This window comes from Misgurnus anguillicaudatus, chromosome 22 (genome assembly GCF_027580225.2).
Source record: "Misgurnus anguillicaudatus chromosome 22, ASM2758022v2, whole genome shotgun sequence".
NCBI classification, from domain to species: domain Eukaryota; kingdom Metazoa; phylum Chordata; class Actinopteri; order Cypriniformes; family Cobitidae; genus Misgurnus; species Misgurnus anguillicaudatus.
The window spans coordinates 31,424,839-31,447,966 of record NC_073358.2 but is presented as its reverse complement, the minus strand read 5'-3'; the positions used below and the strand labels follow the sequence as shown (position 1 = coordinate 31,447,966).

The 23,128-nt window shown below is 35.3% G+C and overlaps 1 protein-coding gene across 7 annotated transcripts; it reads right to left on the bottom strand.

Annotated features, from left to right (window-relative positions):
* Positions 1–4,956: 4,956 nt before the first annotated feature.
* LOC129440301 (probable global transcription activator SNF2L2) lies at positions 4,957–21,154 on the bottom strand. 7 transcript variants are annotated; one of them, XM_055199572.2, is made up of 7 exons: positions 21,038–21,154; positions 20,206–20,889; positions 10,235–10,556; positions 8,495–8,600; positions 8,062–8,163; positions 6,184–6,316; positions 4,957–5,894 (listed from the first exon to the last, which is right to left on the bottom strand). In XM_055199572.2, exons 3-7 carry the CDS (start codon positions 10,432–10,434, stop codon positions 5,746–5,748), a joined length of 690 nt encoding a protein of 229 aa, XP_055055547.2. In that variant the 5' UTR covers positions 10,435–10,556; positions 20,206–20,889; positions 21,038–21,154; the 3' UTR covers positions 4,957–5,745. The 7 variants fall into 7 exon arrangements, with proteins under 7 accessions (XP_055055547.2, XP_073717209.1, XP_073717208.1 ...); XM_073861108.1 differs by having other exon boundaries at positions 10,235–10,467; XM_073861107.1 differs by having other exon boundaries at positions 20,230–20,889.
* Positions 21,155–23,128: the final 1,974 nt, after the last annotated feature.

Genomic DNA, 23,128 nt, shown 5'->3' with positions numbered 1-23,128 from the left:
ACACCGAGTGCCTCCACGATGGCCGCGCATCCGGGTTACCGCCCAGAACGTGACGTCGGTGAAAACCCTCTATGGACGTGAGGGGGTCATGACCAAACGGCAGTATGTGACGAATAGGGTGTGAGACTGTGTTGACTGTAACGTAACATCCAAGAGCGCTGATCTTTGACGGAATAATACTTCTGATTGGGGATTCAGACTGATTCATGAGCCAACTAATGAGACACACGGAGCGTGATTCAAACAGCGCGTCTGTGTTTTTCCATTCAGAGATGAGCCTGCTTAGGACCTCCATTCACTAGGTGGCGGAATAATACGAAAGGTGAAGCGGTTACAGTGCTGTTATCAGCACAATATTGTATGGCTCTTAGCCAATCAGATTCGAGAACCAGAAAGAACTGTTGTATAACAACAGATAAAAAATAAAAACCTGACTGTCCCTGTTAGAGATCATATAATGGAGCGTGGTTTGATCTTCTTTCAGGGCAATGATCCCAAGCAAACATCAAAACTAACACAAAAATGAGTCACTGAGCACAAAATTAAACTTTAGCCATGGGCTAAACCAATCCCTGTCCCCTGACCTGAACCCTAAAGAAAATGAATGGATGAACTGAAGAGAAGAAGCACCAACATGGAGCTGGAATCTGAAGGATCTGGAGAGATTCTGCATGAAGGAATGATCTCTAAACTCTTGTCAGGTGTTCTCCAAACTCATCAGGCATTATAGGTGAAGACTCAGAGCTGTTCTCTTGGGAAAAGGAGGTTGCAAAAATAATTTAATAAAGGGTAAGATTAATTGTGAGCAGTGTGTATTAGAGAAAAATATTTCTCTCATAATGAGATTTTCCCCAATTTTAAAATTATTCTTCTCCAATGAAAGGTTGGATTTCAGTAGATTTTTTAAAAGTAAAGATCCAAATTATTAACAATACAGATTTATTTTCACAGCCTTCTTTGTTCATATTTACAAAGGATAATTTTGAGCTTGACTGTATATATATAAGATGTACATACATATAAGTTATACTGAGGTCTTGAAAGTTTATTGAGACCATATATATATATAGGGCGGCCAGAATGACAGGTAACACTTTCGGCTGCTTTGAATCTCATAATAACTCAATGGACGGATAGGCGTTTTTATATTAACGTTTCTTGGTCACAAAGTGTAGTTTTAAGATTAGTTCAGTCGAGAATAAATATGTATTATATTTAAATCTACAGTCGATTAGTAAAGATAGCGCCTGTTTTAACGTTTGCTTAGTGAGATTCGGTACGTATGAGAACCAAAGCATGAGCGGACGTCAGTGTTCACTCGCCCCGCTGACCACCGCCCTCTCTGGGCTACATCTCTGACAGGGATTCCTGGCTCATTTGTTGGCCTTGTTTGTTTTTGATGGTCAAAATGAGATCAAATCAGCAGTATTTGGTGTCATGATAAAACTATTACTTGTTTTCTTATTCATATTTAGTGTCTTTTGTGTTGTTATTGTTTTGGCACGAGGTAAAAGTTAATAAAACTATACTTCTATAATGTTACTATTGGTTTACCATTTCATCTTAATGCGATACGAGCACTCGGTTATTATTAGACTTCGTTCTTGTCAGTACTAATATAAAACTGTTTTTTATAAGTGTCAGAGAGATGTTTTTGCATGCTGCTTATAAATATATCAGTGGCGATATCTCATAACATGTTTTAATAGTCACATCGCGATTAAATAAATGATCAATGTCCACATTTAAAAGCTGCGGTGCTTACCTGCAGTTCCACGGTGTTTTCGCATTCTGATAAGAGATATAGCTCCAGAAAAAAAATGAGTGTTTACATTCCTCTTTCCAAATGTTAATCGTCCACACGATGTAACAACACATTACTACCATTAACTTTAACATAACATCCAAGAGCGCTGATCTTTGACGGAATAATAACTTCCGATTGGGGATTCACAGACTGATTTACGAGCTAGTGAACTAATGAGACACACGGAGAGTGATTCAAAACAGCGCGGTTGTGTGGGCCCAAGTACACCTGGCTGCAGCCTGCAGTTTTTCCATTCAGAGATGAGCCTGTTTAGAGGACCTCCATTCACTAGGTGGCGGAATGATACGAAAGGTGAAGTGGTTACTGTGCCGTTATCAGTAGAATATTGCACGCCTCAAGGTATTCCATGGGAAAGATGTATAACATGACATTTGCCACAGTGATGAGTATAATTATTTAAAATTGACTAATTTAACTTAATTGCAACATTGACTGCAAGCTACAAGACTTTTTTATAATTTAAAACTCAAAACAATGTTTAAGCTACAAGCCCTTTCAATAGGGCAACAACCACTGATGGCTAATTTAATGAGTACAGATGGCTGCTACAATAACGCAAAGTGCGCAATGTTTCCCACTTTCCCCCAGAAAGGTCAAATTACTAGGCCTAATGTAATTTTTATCTACATTGCTTTTCTATCCTTATACACACAAGAGACAAAGTAGTAGATAATATAGTTAGGTTATTATTAATTTATTTTGGCTTGAGGGCTTTATTATTTTTGCTTAGACAATTTTCTTTTCTGACCCTCTGGCAGTCCATCTGATTAATCTACAGTACCAGCTCAACATTTTGTAATTATGCTACCACTAACAGCCTGACTAAAATAATTGTGTTTTTTAGATAGTAGCAATTATTGCACTATTACGGGTCAAGTAATTGAAAGTTTATGATTATGACAGATTAAGATTTAAGAATTTGTCTGCTGATTTAAAGAAACAGAACATAGAAACAATATAAAAAAACACACTAAACGAATTAACATTAAGATAACAATGTTGCTAAAATATATGTTATTTTACAGCTGATTCAAGTTGCTTTATTGTAAGTCTATAGAGATAGTCTGTGTTATTTCATACTGTTTTATTATTCACTGAACACGCTTTAAAATTATGTGGGTAACCACCAATATTAACTACTAGTACTAGTAACCCCCCCACCCCCCCAAAAAAAACAACAACAACAACAACAACATGAACACAAGGGCCAAGCACAATTGAAACCACTTATGCATTACGTGCATTACAGGATTGGTGTAGCAGAAAGGAAGGTACATAAGAATCTAATGCTGGCATTATTATTCAAGGAGTGACTGAACTGGGCCACCCAACTCTCTGATCACCCGGCTGCCTGAGGAGAAAGAATAATCAGTAACCTACATCTATACCTTCATTGTATGCAACACATGTGTGCAGCAATTGCACTGTAGCAGATGCTTTTTTCTTACCACAATGCTATTAATGTATAATGTATACAGCAGCAAAATAAATGGCTAATTGGTATGTATTGTGGCCATTCCCGTTCAGTATCTGATGCATTTCAACAAACACAAACCTCAGGAATGACATAACACCACCCAACAGCAATGTCAAAGACTGTGAGCATGCCAAGACACATGAAAGATGTGATTAAAAATAAGGGTTATTTCATGAAATATTCATTGTTCCTAAAATACATGCTAAAACATTAAAATTTTGTTGTTTAAAATTAATATACTTCTTAGCAGTACTCAAAATCTGAAAGCATCTAAGTTTGTCGGTTGCATATTTCTGCAAATAAAACATTACATTGTAAAAAGTGAAAGCTACTCTACTTACCTTAATTTGTAAACTTAATTTTATTTACTTATTTTCTCACTTTAACTGAAAATTTTAAGGTAAACATTAAATTACTTCAATTGGTAACACATATAATACTTAAATATTTTCTCACTTTAAGTGAAAAATTTAAGTTGATCCAACTTTCTTTTACAGTGTTTTTTTATTTAGAATTTGGCAGAAATGTGGTGGGTAGTTGACAGAATTAAACAAAATACAACTTTAATTAAACACATACCTATATAAAAGCAAATTTAGACTAAAAATAGACTTCTCTTTCTTATTTTTCTGCAGCTGTATTAAGCAAAGTTTTCAAGTGTTGTTAAATAAATGCATGAAAACAAACTTTCTACTATTAATTCAGTTTTTTTATATTGAACTAAAAACTGTGTTCACACAACTTGAATGCATTCTTATGGCAACATGAATAGCCTATTTTATATCTACAATTCGTTTCATTTATTATAACAAATATATGAACTTCATACATATTCTTAAATCAAGACGTATTTTCTTGATGAGCAAAATGACCTAAGAAAATAAGTCTAGTTTTTAGGCAAAAAATACACAATTTAAGTGAATTTGTGCTTAAAACAAGCTAAATTATCTGCCAAATTGGTGAGAAAAATTTTCTTTAATTAAGTGTTTAGATTTTTTTTTCTCACCCCATTGGCAGATAATTTAGCTTGTTGTAAGCACAAATTCACTTAAATTGTATATTTTTTGTTTATAAACTAGACTTATTTTCTTAGGTCATTTTGCTCATCAAAAAAGCATCTTAATTAAAAAATTTGAAGATATTTCTACTGAAAACAAGACAAAAATACTAAGTAAGAACATAATTTTTTTGCAGTGTAAAGACTAATTGGAATTATAAAAACATCAAATGTTAAAAGCATCATTTTAGGAGCATAACATCATGTCATTTAAGCAACCTTAAAATAATTTGAAGAGTTTCGTTGCAAAACGAGATAAATCCATTTTTTAACATTTTTGTCAAAACATGTTTTTTATTATTATGTTATCGTGTTATTATTTTGTTTTATGGTGCTACTTAGCTGTATTTTTAAAGTTTTGAAGGTTTAAATCAAAACAAACCAACTGCAGTTGAATTGATATTAATTGGAATGCACAACCAAAAAACGAGAATTTAGAAAAAATGTAAAAAAAAAAAAAAAGATTTATCTCGTTTTGCAATGAAACTCTTCATTTCTTTTAGAGTTTTTGGGAGAAAATTTTGATCTACACAAGTTTTTAAAAGATTCACACATTTGCAGTATAGGACAAAAACTACTTGATTCACATAAAGGCTTGAGATTTCATAGAAATGTTTATTTTCAAGACGACGAATCAGACCATGTTGTCCTTTAACATTATACAAACTTCAGAAACTTTAAAGTCAAAATCCTTTACATTTTTTTGTCCACAAACACACCACCCCTCCCATCCATCACAAACATACAAACTTGACAACATCATCAGTAGGTGCCTCTCGTTGAGGGCAGTAACCAAAAACACATCTCCATCATGCTTCAAGCTCCTCTATCTATAGCTAAAACATTGTGATGACTAAAGAATAACAAGGAGCTATGAATTTTGAAAAATCTTTAGCTTTTTAAGATATTAACAGTTAATGAAAGAAATGAGTACGTACAAAAAGAGGGTGACAAAGTGCTCATAGTCACAAAAATCACTGTTAAAAACTCTCTGAAATAGAGACGTAATTGCAAATTTAGCACAGCTTATCCCATCTTGAAAGACTGAATGGATATGTTTATAATATTATACAATACCGTAATACAGTATGATGAACCACGACTTTTCAGTACTTTAAAAAAAGAACATTGGTAGGCAGTCTAACAGGCCTTTCGTATCTTAACCATAATATTTGTTCATTCTGGGTTTATGTATGTGTATAGGCTTATTTACATTTTAAAAACACATGAAAACAATGCAAGTCGCAGATGTGTATCACTGCAGTAACAATGTTGCTGTGAGAATATCAAGGTTGTTATAATCCTTGGGCAAAACTTACTGTAAATGGGTACGCAAAAGTCTTATACAAATGGCATACAAAGTAAAGGCTTTCATTTGGAGGTCTAATTCAATAGTCCTCGTGTGTTGATCTCACACTCTTTTCCACTGTTATCAATACTGTTTGTCACCTTTGGGCTGGAGTTACTCGGACCAGTTGCATTTCTCTCCAGTTTTTCCACCATCTTAGGATTTGCAGTCTCTGAAATAGGAGCTTAAAAACACAACATGTTTTTTGTACACTATACCTTACACTGAAATGCTCACACATGGGTGGTCTACTTAAATCATCGATTTGAAAAGACTTGCAGTGTATTCAGACTTTACCTAACCTTTGAACCCATGACCTCAGCGTGCTTAGACTCTTATAAGCGTTGATCTATACTGAGGTAGTCTTGATTTGCATTACCAAAAACTTATTTAAATTACACAGGTTTGAATAAATATTTAATACTTACTAACTAAAAAACAAAAAGCAGTTTATTAGAATGCATTCGGCTTACCCTCTAGATTTAAGTGATCGCCGCCATCTGCTTCACTGCCTCCAACAGCATCATTGTCTTCCTCGGTAAGTTCAACTATCCGCTGTCTTGCACTTTCAAAAACAGACTTCAAAACAACGGAGTCCTCAAAGATCTAAGACACAGGTGAAACACTTAACATTCTCTACGCTATTCGCCTGCTGCATTCTGATACAAATACCTTATCGCCTTGCAAAGATATTCAGAGTTTTAGTCTCCTCATGTCTAGTAAATGACAGCTTTGTACTTTATGATGAACGCACTGAAAGTCACAATTATGTTAATGTGTCATTAAAATAATGGGTTTTTTATGTTAGACATTTAACAAAATTGCTCAGCTATTTGCATAAATCATTTATGGTACAGGCTTTAAGATTTCACAAATATAAAGAGAACTGCTGCGATATGATTGGCCTGCACGTAAGGAATAATTGATGATGGGTTGAATTATTCAAAAACAATGCACACTGTAATTCGGCACAAGTTAATTGTTCCGCTTATACCGTGGTTACCTCAAGACATTTCTCTAGTGGTTATTTTAAGACATTTAACAGGTTAAGTGTGCGTTTTACAGAAAAATTATCTACACTCGTGGAACATTTGAAGAGTTTGGCTCCAAAACGTGATAAACGCCATTTTTGAAAAAAATTAGGTACTGCCAAAATCAGTATTGTATCAGGTCAGTAGTTAAAAGTAAATTCTTAATTTTACGCAAAATCCAATATCCGCAGTGTTATTCTTTTTTCCCAAAATGCAATAAACGCCACTCCTCCTTTTTTACAGAACGCAATAAATCCGCTCCACAAATTACAGCGCACCATTCACGCAATGTAAACAAACAATGGCGGCGCGCTGAGTACACGGAGTCCTAGTTTTCCTCATCTACTTTGTACTTCGTGATCAACAAACAAAACAAAATAATACTTTAATTGCATTGATAAACCTGTGATGGTTTTCTGTGATGGGAAAGAAACGTAAGCCATCAACATCTAATAATTTCCGCGAGAGGCACTCGGGAGACGGTCGCTTGTTCTCCCGACAGCATCAAGCTTCTCATGTTAACACATTGACCACAGGAGATCTTATGAAAAACTTTCCATTATTTTACTCAAAGTCAACGAAAATCGAGCAGCACCAAAACATTTTACAGCTGATCGCTGTGAAAAATGTTAAGCGACAACGTCAAGTATAACTGCAGCAATGACGGTGTTCTTAATATGACAAAGTAAGTGTATTTATTAATGCCATTAATGTTCATTTTTTTAATCAGTGTGTACAACTGTTCAACTAAATGAATATAACATGGCAGAGATGAATGCATTTATACATTGATTTAATAGATTTCTAGCATTTTGAAAAAAAAAACTGTCATGGATTTATTGCATTTTGTGGAAAAAAGAATTTGTTTTTATAATAAATCTTTGAAAATCATGGATTTATGGAGTTTTTTTATGTTTTTATAACCTAAAGATGCTATGTGAAAGTTTGTAACAGAAAATAGTGGTTTTCATCTTGTCATTTTCTTGGTATAGAAAACACGTTTTTACCAAAATTTGTCAAAATGGATTTATTGCGTTTTGGAACCAAACTCTTCATTTCTTAATAAAGCATTCAATAGGCCCATGGTATAACTGAAGGATAAATCATTATTCAGGTTATTATTCAAAAAGATAATTCAATAAAACAATTGTGGGTGCTTCTTGGATATCAAATGAAACCAAATTTCAGTGTTAAAAAAATAAGCAGAACATACGGTATAATACTGTTGCAAGGCATTGTAACTGCAACAAAGATTTTGAAATGTTTTCAGAAAGTATTTTTAAAGCTTGAATGAATCAAGAATATGTATGCAAGACACACCTGAGATCCTTCCAGATTAAACATCTGAGCATTGTGGCACATCAGCATAAAATCCTTTTCCAGGTCTGCAATGCACCTGTATTTGTGATTACGAACCCTCTCCTGCATGAATACAATCCAGGTTGTGGTCAAAGGGAGCAGAATACAATCAACACAAAAAATGACATTTTTACATGCAAGCACTTTGGAACCTTTCATTTTTTTAACCAAGTATTTTTTTAAGTAAATTATGCCACATTACTCTCAAACACAACAAGAACATACTATAAGAATCTGTAAGACTGGGACTTTCGGTGTCAAGATATGAATGAAGTGAAAAACAGAGAAATGAAAAGAAGATTTAATCAGAATTTTGGGGGTAACAAATAATTTAAGCAAGTTGATAGAAAAAAATGATAAAGTGATTGATTTGGTGGAGGTACTGTAGGTTCACCCTGATCCTCCTGAAGTCCACTGGTTTTCGGATGAGCTCATAATACTCTGGCACTTCTTTCCTTGAAGGCAGCTGGACGAAACCTTTACTGATCTGTCGGCCCAACCTGTAGAGCAGGGATATATTCATGAAATAGTTGTACAATATATTTTCTAAAACGTAGCACTTTATTTTATAGCCCAGTTCTTCATGTATTAACTATGTACTCACTGTGTAACTGTTACCTAACCCAACCCTATCCCATATTAAATACATGTACAGTAGGCATTGCTGTGTTGCCAGATTCTATTATTAAAAATCCTCATTTTTGGCAATTAATGAGACACTTTGCGATATTTATAAAGTGATGATTAGGTGTAGTTTAGTGTTTCGCTGATTTAAGGTTTGAACTTACTTTGTTCATTAAGGCCTATTATTTTTGTTTGTTTTTCGTACTAATATCTGGCAACACAAGAAAATATCTCGGGAACAAAGATGTAGAACAATTGGGTTTAAATGAAATATGCCAAATATGTTAACACCCAAGCCTAAAACAGTAAAGCTAATCTTAACAGAACATAAGAATTAAGAATTCTGTTATTTCATTCAATTTAGGAGTTAACCTTTAACAAAGTCATCCTGAAAACATTCATACGAGCACTAAACAAAGTTCTTTAGTATTTTGTAAAGTTCTTGTTTATATAATATTGCTTATTAAAATTATTACAATAATAAGCATTGTTGCATAAAAATAAATAAATAATCCACCATTAGTCAACAGTCCATCCTCCAAAGTGTAAACTGGCAAAAAGGTTAAAACAAATTACATTCCAGGTAAAAAGAAAGTATATTAGAATGTACTAAAACTACACTTAAATACTAGTAAGTTGATTTGTATGTTATATAAAGTTATGCCACAAATACAATAAATAAAGGTAAAGTTAGAGTAGTATACAAAACCAATAATATTTATATAGATTGTTAAGTGTACTAAAATAAATTATGTCTCAAAATAGCACAGTTGTGTACACTTAGAAGTTAATCTTAAGAATAACTAAAGACAAATTTGGTATATTATAATAGCTACAAAATTTGTGTAAAAAAATAGGACATTTACTTAAAGGTGACATAATGATTGAATTGGGTATTTATCCTTGTTCTGTGATGTGACATGTAGACAAAAAAAATTTGTTTGGGTCTGTAATGCCTTAGAAGCTTCCTAAAAACCTCTGTCAGATAGCTCTATTAGGATGGGGGATTTTAAACAAGTGGTTTTGCACCTATTTGGCTCCCCCTACTGGCTTAACTTGCAATCTCATTACTGATTGGCTGACTTTGCTGCCACTCAAAAAATGTAGCCAATTATTTTAAAGTGGAGGGGCAGTTAGATGCCTGTGATGTCATAAGCATCAGTTTTTTAGATTGGGCCGTTTTCTGGCTGACATTTCTAAAAGAGGAATTTCTGTGAGACTGAGATGTTTAGCATGTCTAGCACTTTTTGTATGTTCGTGAATGTGGGTAGACTACCATTATTCAACAAAGACAAGGTAAAAATGGTTTTTCATTCTCTGTCCCCTTTAAAAAATGTGTATTTTAGTGCACTGTTTTTCACCTGGGACAGCATTTGTTAACTCTAACAACTCACCTTGTACCTACGGCCATGCATGTAGGTACCAATATTTTTTTTGTACAGTACTGTAAGTACACTGTGCCTGTAATTGCATGCATTGTGTGTGTGTTAAAATGTGATTGAGTACTGACGTGTCCTTGTAATTGATGACCATATCCACAATAGTGTTCATTTGTTTGGTAAGTTTGGGAGGGTTGGGGGGAAGCTTCTCAGCAGGAGGGCGACCCCGTCGTTTTTTCACCTTCTCCACCACCACCTCCTGACCAGTCTCAGAAACTTGGTTGCCTTGATTATCGCTTTTTCGTTTCTTCAAGTTGCTTCCCTCCTCCATTACCTCAGTCAGTCTGTTTTGGATAGCCTGAGACTGAGGAGAAGATAAAGTCCATGGGAATTGTGAGGAGTCGTACTGGATGTGATGATGGAAAGAGGATTTGTAGTTTTCAGAACAAAGCACTAGAAAAATGAATTGGAACTTATAAAGAGATAGAATGAATAGTCTGGAAATGCTGTATTTTAGATTAATTCCTCAATTACTGCATAATAAGAGATCTGTATTTATAGATAATAATGATATAAAGGAGTGGCCAAAAGTGGGGTGGGGTGTATTTGTACAATATTTGCTTTTAATGCCCCCTCAGGTTATAATAAACCATAAAAATCTGAGGTGCATGGTAAAAGATGTACTTTTTTTAAGAATTAAAACTTATTTTATATTATTATTTATTGGACAAGAAAATTTGGAAAAAGTTGTGTTTTAATTGAATCTGTTTGTTATTCAAATATACAAAAATGCAATAATAAACTATACTATATTTTGTAGTCATTGTCCTGGATTATGTCTTTATAAACTCTTTGCACATGTGACCATAAAAATCGCACAGGTATTTTGCAGCAATACCCAACAACAGATTGCATTGGGCAAAATGATTGATTTTCCTATTATGCCAAAAATCATTGTGATATTAAGTAAAGATTATGTTACTTGAAGATATTTGTAAATTTCCTACCATAAGTATATCAAAACTAAAATTTTTGTGAGTGGATGCAGTTGCTAAGGACTTCATTTGGACAACTTTAAAGGCAATTTTCTATATATTTTTATTTCTATTTTGATCAGTCAGATTCCAGATATTCAAATAGTTGTATCTTGGCCAAACATTGCCCTATCCAAACAATAAATTAATGAAAAGTACATTTATTCAACTTTCTAGTGATGCACAAATCTCACTTTCAGAAAATTGACCCTTATGACTGGTTTTGTGGTCCAGAGTCAGGGAGTTAAAACTTCCTTAAAGTCGCAATGAAATTGAAATGAAAAACTATATTTATATTTTTTAATATTGTGGTATTATTAACAAATGACTTTTCTGTGAGCTTCATTATTTTTAAAAAATGTGTGTGTGCTCATAATCTTTAATAAAAAATGCAAATCTCCTCCCCTCCTCAAAACGTTCTCTCTTCACTTCCGCTCATATGGTATGGCAGGTGGGCGGGGTCTGGGAGAAGATCGCAGCGCTTAGCAATTAGCAACACCACCCAACTTCAAACAATCCAATCAGATCTCGATGGACAAATTCAAATACAGCCCTGCCTTATTTCATTTCAGAAGCCGTTTCATTCGGATATACGTCACCACAGGGAAAATAAGGCAATCGCTACTTCCGTTTCATGGCGACTTTAAATTCTCAAAGCAGAGCTTCAGTTTATACTCCAGACACACAATGAAACATGCATACAAAATGTTTAATGTATCTTTAATGAAGCATCAAAATAAAGAGCGACTGTCAATTTTTGTATATCACTTTTGGCCACTTGAGGTGCAGGGCACAAACAAACGCAGGGTTAATTGAAACATAGCTACTTTACATACTTATACAGGGCGGGGCAATCTGGTTTTGGTCTTTTTCTCTTACTGTCAGAAGATAATCTCCTCTGAATTTGCGACAAATTTTTATGTGTTTTCGTTAAATTTTTATTCAACAAAGAGTGTTTTGGAGACATGGAAGTAAATTTCTTCATCTTAAGTTTTTTTTTTAATTGGGTGTGTAAGTCACCAAATCCAACCTTATATTATTTTAATCATTCTCTTGTTGTCTAAAACATAACACCATAGTAACGGAGAGCTGGGATTGAAAACATTTTTACACAGCGGGGAAGTTGTAACACAGTGTAACAATTAAACATCAGGTATGCAATGATAATAAAATTCATTTCTATTTATATGCATTGATGCATAATACAAGGATAATTAGATAAAGGATCATGGATTGATGAATGTGTGGATATCTATTATAGACAGATATATAAACAATATCCATTTTTAGTATATAGACAGAATTTTATTGAATTATTTGTGTTTAAAAAAAATCTAGCAGGTGTTACAACAAACCCTTTGTCTGTTACAAATAACCCCACATATGGGGTAAGTTGTAACATTTGTACTCCTGTCACTTTTGGTGTAATTGTACAATAACAGTAGGTCCCATAAACAAACTTTAAGTGTTCATTTGTAAAAGAGATGTGTGTTGATTGTGTAAAATTATTAATCTATCTTAAATATTTTTTGAATAATAGAGCCAAAGCCAAAAATGGTTAAGTTGTACCCCGCTCTCCCCTACTCTATTTTTAAAACATTCCACAAAATCCACAGTTCCTTTTAAAGGGGACATTTCACAAGACTTTTTTAAGATGTCAAATAAACTTTGGTGTCCCCAGAGTACGTATTTGAAGTTTTAGCTCAAAATACCATATAGATAATTTATTATAGCATGTTAAAATTGCCACTTTGTAAGGATGATCAAAAATGTGCCGTTTTTGGGTGTGTCCTTTAAAATGCAAATAAGCTGATCTCTACACTAAATGGCAGTGTCGTGGTTGGATAGTGTAGATTAAGAGGCAGTATAATCCCCCTTCTGACATCACAAAGGGAGCCAAATTTCAATGACCTATTTTTTTCACATGCTTGCAGAGAATGGTTTACCAAAACTAAGTTACTGGGTTGATCTTTTTCACATTTTCTAGGTTGTTACAAGCACTGGGGACCTAACTAAATATGGAAAAAGTCAGCTTTTCATGATATATCCCTTTAAGAGATTAACTCATCAAGTGAAATAATCCAAACTCATTTTTATTTTATGTTATGGTCTACTTATTTTTGTCCAATGAGATTTTACAGTGGGTGGGGCTACCGAACCCTCCACAATATCTTACTGACCAACGCTTGGGTGGTTTGAAAAAACAAAGATCTACCAGGTCAGCAGGTTTCTTCAGTTTCAACTGCTGGTTGCATGTTATTGGTAAAGTATATCTGGCCGTAGCAGAATGCTGGTATATAAGGTAAGAAATCAATTAAATGCTAATAAATGTTCCGCATCTGAAAGAAGCAGTAAATAATCGGATCAGTATATGAAGAGCTCAGATGCAAAACCCTCTTTAGTGCGTCTGACAGGTTTTCTTGTAAATTAGCTTTTTTTAAATCAAACTCCTAATGGATTTTGCCACCAAAGCGGTATTTCTGAATGGCCTGAGATTGGGATTAAGCAGATTTCAATTTGATAAACATTATCTCATTTTTGACGAAGGTCTCATTTAGCGGCTTTTGCATCCATGAACTAAATGACCATGTGACTCAAACTCAAATTTCAGACACATAATGTTTTTTTATTGTGTCCATATTTGTGTGCAAAGATAAATCCTATATAATGTAATCATTCACAATAACATTGAAATCTCCTCAGTATTTGTCGAGTGATGTGTCTCCAGAGAATTATGTAATTGTACATACAAATCAATGACTTCCGGTCCCTTGGTCACTGTATCGGTATGTACAGCTCATTACATGAAAAAGTTAATCTCACGTCACCATCTGGTTAGGGTGCAAGATAGCAATGTCTGTTGATGATTTTAAATAAAGCTCAAAATAAGACAGTCTGCCCTAAAACTCGAGCAGTTCAGTGAACTTTCTGGCCTTTCATTCCGACAAGTTTCCAGATCCAAATTAACGCTAATCATCAGGGATCAAAGTCTTATCCTGGCCACATGCCTCATCCAGGCGAGCTGCCTGCATGTTAACCTTCAAACCCATCAAATATGAACAGCTGCTTTCACTTCAATGTAATATTTGAAAAGCAGCACTTTTTCACGATTTGCCACAAACTCTGCTCCCACATGGGGCAGCTGGACAAGCAAAAGACGTTAGTACACCGAATCTTCATCGGCATTGAGAATGAAATGCTGACATTTACGACGACGCCTGCCATAACGAAACAGTGACGTATGGTTAAGCATACACAGCCCCCAGACAAGTCACTGAACGTGTTCCAATAACAACGAGCCGTGACGCCGCCTCTTATCAGCATGCAAGTGTCTCCCTCCTATGTAGGAGCAAATGCAGAATTGCAAAAAGCATATGTGTGTGTGTGTGTTGCTGTCTGTTCAAGTCTGTGTTTCACACAAAGCCAATTAAAGGGACAGTTCACCCCAAAAAAATGTGTTCACCCAACCTCATGCTGCTACAAATCCGCACAAATTTCCCCGTTCCGATGAACACAAAGAAAGATATTTTTGTAACCAAACAAAGGATACTATGGAAGTGAATGGGCCCACAAACAATTTGATTACGAACTTAAAATATCTTCCTTCGTGTTCATCAGAACACAGAAACCTACACAGGTTTGCCACAACATGAAATTGAGTAAATGATGACAGAATTTCATTTTTGGGTGAACTATCCCTTTAAAGTGCAGAGATATGCTTGCCGCAGCCACTGCTAGATAGAGAGCATATGAGTCGGATGAAAATATGAATTCTGAGTATGCCGCTATGCAGGCAGCGCCAGCCATTGATGTCTAAATTAAACACACACACACAGAGACACACACACTTAATGCTTTCACACACTCATAAGCGCACAAACACACAATAAAGCACAATGAATTGACACAGAATATCCACTCCCCACCCAAATGCCAGGATTTCATGCACCAAACACACACACAAGCATAAAAGAAATATGAAAAAGCAGGCGCACAGAGAAACACACGGAAAGCATTTATTCACACGTACCCCTGGGGAACATGTGGAAGGAAAGAGGCCTAATAATCAGCAGCATAATACTGGAATGTACAAACACACACAGTTTTATGCACAGATGAAGCAATTGGTTTGCTAAGCTGAGGAAAAGCAGACAAAAACATCCAGGATGTCCTCTTAAACAACAAGCAAAACGCGTTTAAACCTATCCGTGGTGCAATTCACCAATCCCATGTGAAACGCTAAAAAGCGTTCAGTGCATAACCTCTAGCATCTCAATCCACAAAACCCATTTGTCTGGCCAATGTTCCCCTAACCAGACACAGTTCACATTTACACACACACACACACACGCATACACGAACACGCACACAAACATTCCCTCTCTCTCCCCGTCTGTCTGTGTGACCATGTGCTGAAGTCTGGTGTGATTGCGTGCTCTATGCGCAGGAGAGAGAGAGAGCAAGTGAGAAGGAGAGAGAGAGGGAGAGAGAGAGAGAGAGAGAGAGTGAGAGTGAGAGAGAGAGAGAGAGTGGGAAGAGGGCGATTTACCTGACTGTGGTCTCTAGGCTGGCTCCAGTCTGGAGGAAAGAGAATTAGCAAACCAGCATTGCAGCGCGCAGCCAGTCTCTTCATCAGCTGATCACTCAAAACGCACAGCCCGAAAGGGGGGCGAAAAGCGCCCAGCTTTTCATACACAAATCAATTGGCGTTAGGATGTTGAGCGAGAAAGAGAGAGAGCAAGAGAGAGAGAGAGTAAAGAGAAAGAAATAACTGTGAGATGCCTTTCTGCTAGTTTGTCCCCGTGGAAAGGCCTGCAGCTCGCTTTTCCCTCTCCCTCTCTTCCTCTCTCTCACTCTCTCTCACTCACTGCATGTTTTAATATCGACTGTCGCAATCTGGTTTCTTTTTTCCTCCTCTCTCTCTTTCTTTCTTTTTCATGGCCTCATTCAGTCTTTAAACGCCCCTCTGTTAAAGAACTGGGCTTCATTTTTGTGCCTATGCAGATGTTTTTTGCGATCTTGAGAGGATTCCAGGGTAGTTAATAGTGTGTTGCACACACATATTCATACACACAAACAAAAATTGGGTAATGGCATGTTTGTATCTGCGTCTGGGAGCTTTTACAACATGAAAGAGCCCTGAGAATCATTTTGGGATATAAATATTACCAAAGAGCCACAACAAAACAGACATTTTCTGCTTTCCATTGAGAATGAGATTAATAACTTTTAAAGTAGCTCCACGCAGGATTCATGTGTAACTACAGACATATGCTTAATTATCCTTTGAAAGAGCTCAGAGGTGCACTAATAGTGTAAATACTCTTCTTGGTCAAACAGTTGATGGCAGACCAGAGACATGTATTTACTTTAAATGCTGTGGTTAAATGGTTACCGCTGTGAAAGCGTGTCGTAATGAGGTATTTATTTAAACTAGACATTATCAGTAATGCATTTTAATTTGCTTGAGTGTTTCACACTAAGGGACGTAAAAAGTAATAAACAGGCGATTTTAATTAAATTAGACCAAACAGATTTTTCTGAGATTACAAAATTGTTGCAGCATTACAGATGAATGAAAGGTTTGCATGGAGACCGTATGTAATATTTCAATTATAACTGTACGCTATACATGTACAAATAATTTTTTTAATTGGTAAAACAAAAGAAATTGAAAGATATACAAAGGTATGCAAGTAAACTGTACTCTGAATGTTATATCATGTGTTCACTTATTTTGCATTCAATCAGTTAACAGCTTCCTATGAGGTTAAAAAGTCATCATGGTGATATTCATGCTTCTGACGTTCAAAAATATGTTTTTATTAATAAAACATGCCTAAAGTGTATGTTTAAGAAACATCCAGTTTCATTTGAACTTAGATTTGCCATGGCAACAGCTTCATTAAAAAAAGACGAGACGTTTTTCATCGATCAAATATTCTGCATCAAAATTCTGACCAGGCTCTGCGGTAAATATTGTTTGGTTGTGGAAGAGCGGATCATTCATTAGCGTATGTACTTTCGTAACGTTTACGCACTGTCATAATGTTACATTGCATATGCGTGTTTTGCTATCAGGTCGACAAGGGCATTTTGGTAAAACATCTCAGGCGGTTACTATGGCAACACCACGTTTTACTGGCTGCAGACCGCACCGAGCTGTAATGCTATAGCATTCCATCACAAAACACAGACACACATTTAGCAGAACGCTCTCAAACACAATGATGCATTGAACTACATAAGGCTCAAAAAACATGCTCAACTCAAATGTGCAAAAAATACAAATATATAGACAGTGAATGATAGTATACAAATGACAATTGTACCTGCCTACAATTGTCATTTGTATACTATCATTCACTGTCTATATATTTGTATTTTTTTTATTCCTTATTATGTGTTTGTTCTGTCACTGTCATTCTGTTGTATTGCGGAGCTTCTGTCACGAAAACAAATTCCTCGTATGTGTAAACATACCTGGCAATAAAAAAAGCTCATTCATTCATTCATTCAAAGAAGTTTGCAGATGTAATATGATAGTTTCATGCCAGCAGCCATGTGTGCATCATAAGGAGACAACTAATAAAATACACAGACATTATTTTATCTTTATGGATGCGCACTTAAGATGTTACTAGTAAATTGTTTAAATGGGTTCCCATATCAGACAGTCATGTTATTTTCCCCTTTAATACAACTTATCTATACTGAGACTGCTCTCTATAAAGGATGTGTTAATTTTTTAATCTTTGTGTGTTAAGCTTTTAACACATTATGTGTAATTTTAATACATTATGTGTCATTTTGTGTTGATTTGTTTTAAACATAACACAACTTGTGTTAAAAGTAACAAAAAAAGTGTGTTGTTTCAATAATAACACAGAGATGGGTGGATTCTGGGACAATGCATTTAGTGTGTTGTCCCAGAATCAACACTAATGTGTTGTTTTTAACACATTCGTTCTAAGAGTGTGGCAGATGCCTTTCCACTATTATTTTTAGACTCTTTATGTATCTATACAGATGTGTTCCTCATCTTGTATTTTTTTGTTATTTATTAAAGCAACACTATGTAGTTTTTTTTACCTTTAAATAATGTCCCTAAAATTATTTCAGTGATAGAACAACTTTTAACTGGACAAATTGTACTGTTGCTGCAACCTGAGCAGCCTCCTAGCTGCTACAAGCACACTCTGAAAGTCGAGGTGGAGGGTAGAGCACACAGCCCCACCCCTCCACCTGCCTGCAGAAGAGTGTCTGATACCAGGCACTGTTGCGCTTTTCAACCACATGGGGGAGCTGTAAGTCATTTTTACATGGAAACTACATAGTGTTGCTTTAACATTACCAAGCACAGTAACCAGTAAGTAAAATGTTTTGTGTTCTGGTTGTTATCAGGCAGCAGAATGCATAAATTAATTTAAAGGTGCCAAATAATGCATTAAAATAATATGTTAAATTGTTCTCTAATATCTAAATAGAAGGTATATGGCTTTATTTAGAGCAAAAATTATCCTTTACATTTTCTATTTGCAACCTTAGGATTTGCACTTAGAATGAGATGGTCTATGATTACCTTATTTGAAAGGGTCATATGTTGAGCTCTGCTCTGATTGGCTGTTTCTCAGAGCAGTTCTGTTCAGTAGCTCTGTGTGTGTGAACAGACCTTATGTTTGAGTCTGTATCAGAAGAAAATACAGATTTTGAGGAATAATCAATTTTTTTGGAGACTGGAAATGGACGTTTCTGAGTGGTAAGTTTGTGGGGGTTATTTCAGTATACACCTGCAATTGCAACTGTAACACCAATAGAGGGTATGCAAATGACGTCACGGTCGGCGAGAGGGACTGCGGTTACGCCCACTGAGTGGCAAAAGACAGAGCGGCAGCATTTGAGTACAGCGTGACATCGGTGAAAACACATCGAAATGGAAAAAAAGCTGTTTATGCGATAGACTGTACTAACAGATTAACAAGATTTCTGAGCTATCATTTTACAGACTGACAAAAAAAACACAGAAAAGAGAAGTAAATTGATTGTTCATGCCAACGTCCACAGACCACAGATGGTTTGACAAGTTGCTAGGGTCACTATCAAGCAGAGGTTTTACTTTCTACTTAAAAGTATTTTTTCAAGTATTTGTATTTTATTCGTGTGTTTTTTTTGGAAAACATACATTCCAAAGCATATTATCATAATTTTTACTCTATTACATTTCACAAATAATAAGTTTTTGTTTTACATTTAATATTTAAGTACATTTACATACTTTTACTCAAGTACACAATTTTAATGTAATTAGGTATTAAATACATTTTAATATGCTATATTAAAGAATACACAGTATGATTATGCTTTAGAATGTAGTGAACTAACACTTTTCCTAATACAAACACCCTAATAAAGCAAAGATGCTTGGAAAATGTAACTAATGTAACGAAGTATTGTCCACCTCTGCTATTAAGTCCAACTAAATTCAATTTAAGCTGATAAAAGTCAGTTTTACTGGCTTTTTCGCAGCAGCCGCTATGAAAACCAGCCATTTTGTTTAATTATTTGCCACTCAACAGGGGCGAGTTCCGGCGTGGTCACATGGAAAAGTGACGTCAATGCATACCATCTATAGTAAAACTTCAGCCTAAACGCTAACAGCATTAACTAGGATATAGTACTAAATCAGCATTAACAACTTTGTTTTTAGCATTGTAACAACATTGTAATTAATTAATTTAATACTGGGGCGTACAGTTGGTATTATGTTGAGATCGGCCTGTTTTGCATGCACAAGGTTTACATAAGGAGGAGGAAACAATCGTGTTTGAGGCTTACGATATCTCTTAAAAATATCTTAAAAAATATCTTAAAAAATGAACATGTACAGGAGATATTCTTACTGCTATAAATGCCCAAAAACATAACCAAAATACATTTTTTGAAAGGAATAACGTACAGTAAAGCAAAATAATCTTATTTTTTATATTTCTATGACCTTGTGTATTAGATGAATTTATGCCAATAGAAGATGCCAATAGACATCATGAATACTGTAAATTAAGATTTACCTCTGTATTAATGGCACAGCTTACCCACTCTCTCCTACTAGTGAACCAACAAAGACTTCTCACAGGTAATCTGCAGTTCGACTCTTCACCATTAGATGGCAGGATTGCTGTATGTGTTCTGCAGAACTACAAAAAATTACAAAAATGTAGGTAATGCAACACAAACTAAACACTAGGTGGCAATAAGCACGTTTATTTTGTGCATGATTTGAACATTTCAATAATTTATTTACAATTACAATGATTAGATTTGGAAATATTTAGATAAAAAAACACGCAATATATAATACAAGAAAATTAAAACCAGGACTTAAAATACTAACAATAATAATATATATAATAGTTTTACATGTACCTAAATAGAATATGTGAAACATGCAGTTTTCTAATAAATTGTAACCTTCACAGCCAAAATTAAAACATAGGCCTTTAATATTATTGTTAAATTGCATAGCTGGATGTTTATTCCCGGGAAAGATATTATTAACTGTCAGTAAAGAACAAGAAAATAATACATTTGGGTATACAGCAGTACACACTGAGTGCATGCTCTAAAATTACAAATATTTGAAAATATAATCTATAATACTCATCTCATTCGACTGAATGGGTATTTCTGAAATGGGTAATGTGAAATCAGTCAGAAGAGTTTGTGCGAGGTGGAGTCTTGCTTCGAGGAGATCCCTGTGGATGCATACACACACACAAACTGCAGTGTTGTCAATCTGAGCATGTGATATGTATTTTGAATGTTATTAGCCCAAAAAAGAAAAGAAAATGGAAATCTATGAGAGAATACACGATTATTATTAAGAATAGAAAAAAATCATACCATAGTATTTGAACTACCCTTTGAGTAGTTGACATGGGCATAAAGAAGCATAGCAATGTCTTTGTGTCCAGCCTCCAGAGCAATAGACAGAGCTGTGCTATCATCCTATGAGCACAAATACACAAAAATTATATAAAACAAACAATCAATTCCATAAATACAAATATCACAAACAAACGTAATCAAGAACACAAATAAAAAAACACAAATTTTGCATATACAGTTATCGTATTGTGGTGATACACAACTTCTCGTCATGTAGATAGACGTGATGCGCCAGCTGACCCCACGCAATACGTCATGATGTCAAGAGGTCACAGAGGACGAACGCGAAACTCCGCCCCAGTGTTTACAAGCGTCTTGAGAGAGGACCGTTCCTACATTGTTGTATGTCAACTGATACTAATTAATGTTTTTGTGGCAGTTTATTGTTTAAGATGGTCCGGAAATGTGCGTTTTATATATGTAACACGTAACCTCCCTACGTCACTACGCATTTACGTTAGGTCGCGCTGGACCGGACCTAGACGAAAAGTTGTGGTTTAAAAGTACATATTTTTTATTTTTCTTGTCAAAAATGACAATCGTTTCGCTAGATAAGACCCTTATGCATCGTTTGGGATTGTTTTTAGTCCTTTGAAACTCCGTTGAAAAAAACTGTTAAGTGTTGAGTTAAGTATTAAATGTTGGGCTCTATTAAAGTCCATTAAAATGCGAAAAATCCTGCAACGTTTTCCTCAAAAACATAATTTCTTCTCGACTGAACAAAGAAAGACATCAACATTTTGGATGGTGAGTAAATTATCTGGATTTTTCTTTTAAGAAAATGGACTAATCCTTTTAAGATACAGTATGGGTCTTTTAACAGCATCTGGTGGTGAGATTGCGAATTGCAACCAATCTCAATTTCAAACTGCAATGAGAAGCTATCTGTCACAGGACAAACATGTTATCATCAAAGACAACGTAGGTACAAAACTCACTCTGTAGAACAATTTGTCTTTTAAGGGCTACAGTAGAAACATGATGCCGACTTCCATTTAAGGAAACCCGCGATGTATGTAGATAAAAAAGGTTCATTCTAAGGTAATAAAAATAATACAGTTCATCATGTAAGGTCTTTACACATCACAGATGATATAGGTATGTATATTATTTTGCGTTAAAGGGCCCATATTTTCTTGCAAAAAAACACATTACTTTGTGTATTTGGTGTAATACAATGTGTTCGCGTGGTTTATGGTTCAAAAAACACATTATTTTCCACATACCGAACATTATTGTAGCCCCTCTAAGTCCCGCCCTTCTGTCATCAGTAGGAAATTCATCAAATAAGAAAACATCAGCTACTTATAGGATGTCAGTCAGAAGAACCAGAGTGTAGTTTTAAAGTTCGAATTGCTCCACTTTTAGAAAAAAGCCTTTGTGTACATCCATCCTTGTAACTCCCTCATGTTTAGAAAGTAGTCCTTCGTAAAACATGCAGCACACAATCGAACATCTGAGCTGTACTGTTCTGAAACAGTGTTGTAAATAAAACCTAACCCCTTGTTTCTTAATGTTTACTCTATTGGAAGGCCAAACAAAGTAGTTTGCCTTTCGTAACAAAACACACAGCGTCTACTCGACATGGCGGAAACAACAATACTACAGGGCAATTGAAAGATACACCCTCCATTTTTGCGTATACATTTGGGCGGTGTTATAAAAATGTTATTTTTTAGTATGACGTCTAACTGCATGAGCCATTTTAGGTAGGCATGGATGAGGCTTTTAGCCTGGGTGCCAGCCGATCTTAGCCCCGCCCACCACTATTTGAAAATCGGGGAAGATCGGTCTGGGGATTCACCGTTGAGGAGCTACTATGCGAATACCAAAACCGTCCGACGAATCAAATTGTGAGGGCGGGCTTTATACGATGATGGACAGATGATCAACAGTAACTTATCAACCACGTCACCAAAGAGCGCGTGTGTTCAATCTGTTTACAATGAAATGGCTGCCGCTGGTGAATTCAGATGTATGGATTCTGACATTGAGTCTGTTCTAAAAGATATCGACAGAGCATTGATTTAAAAAGAGGAACAGAGA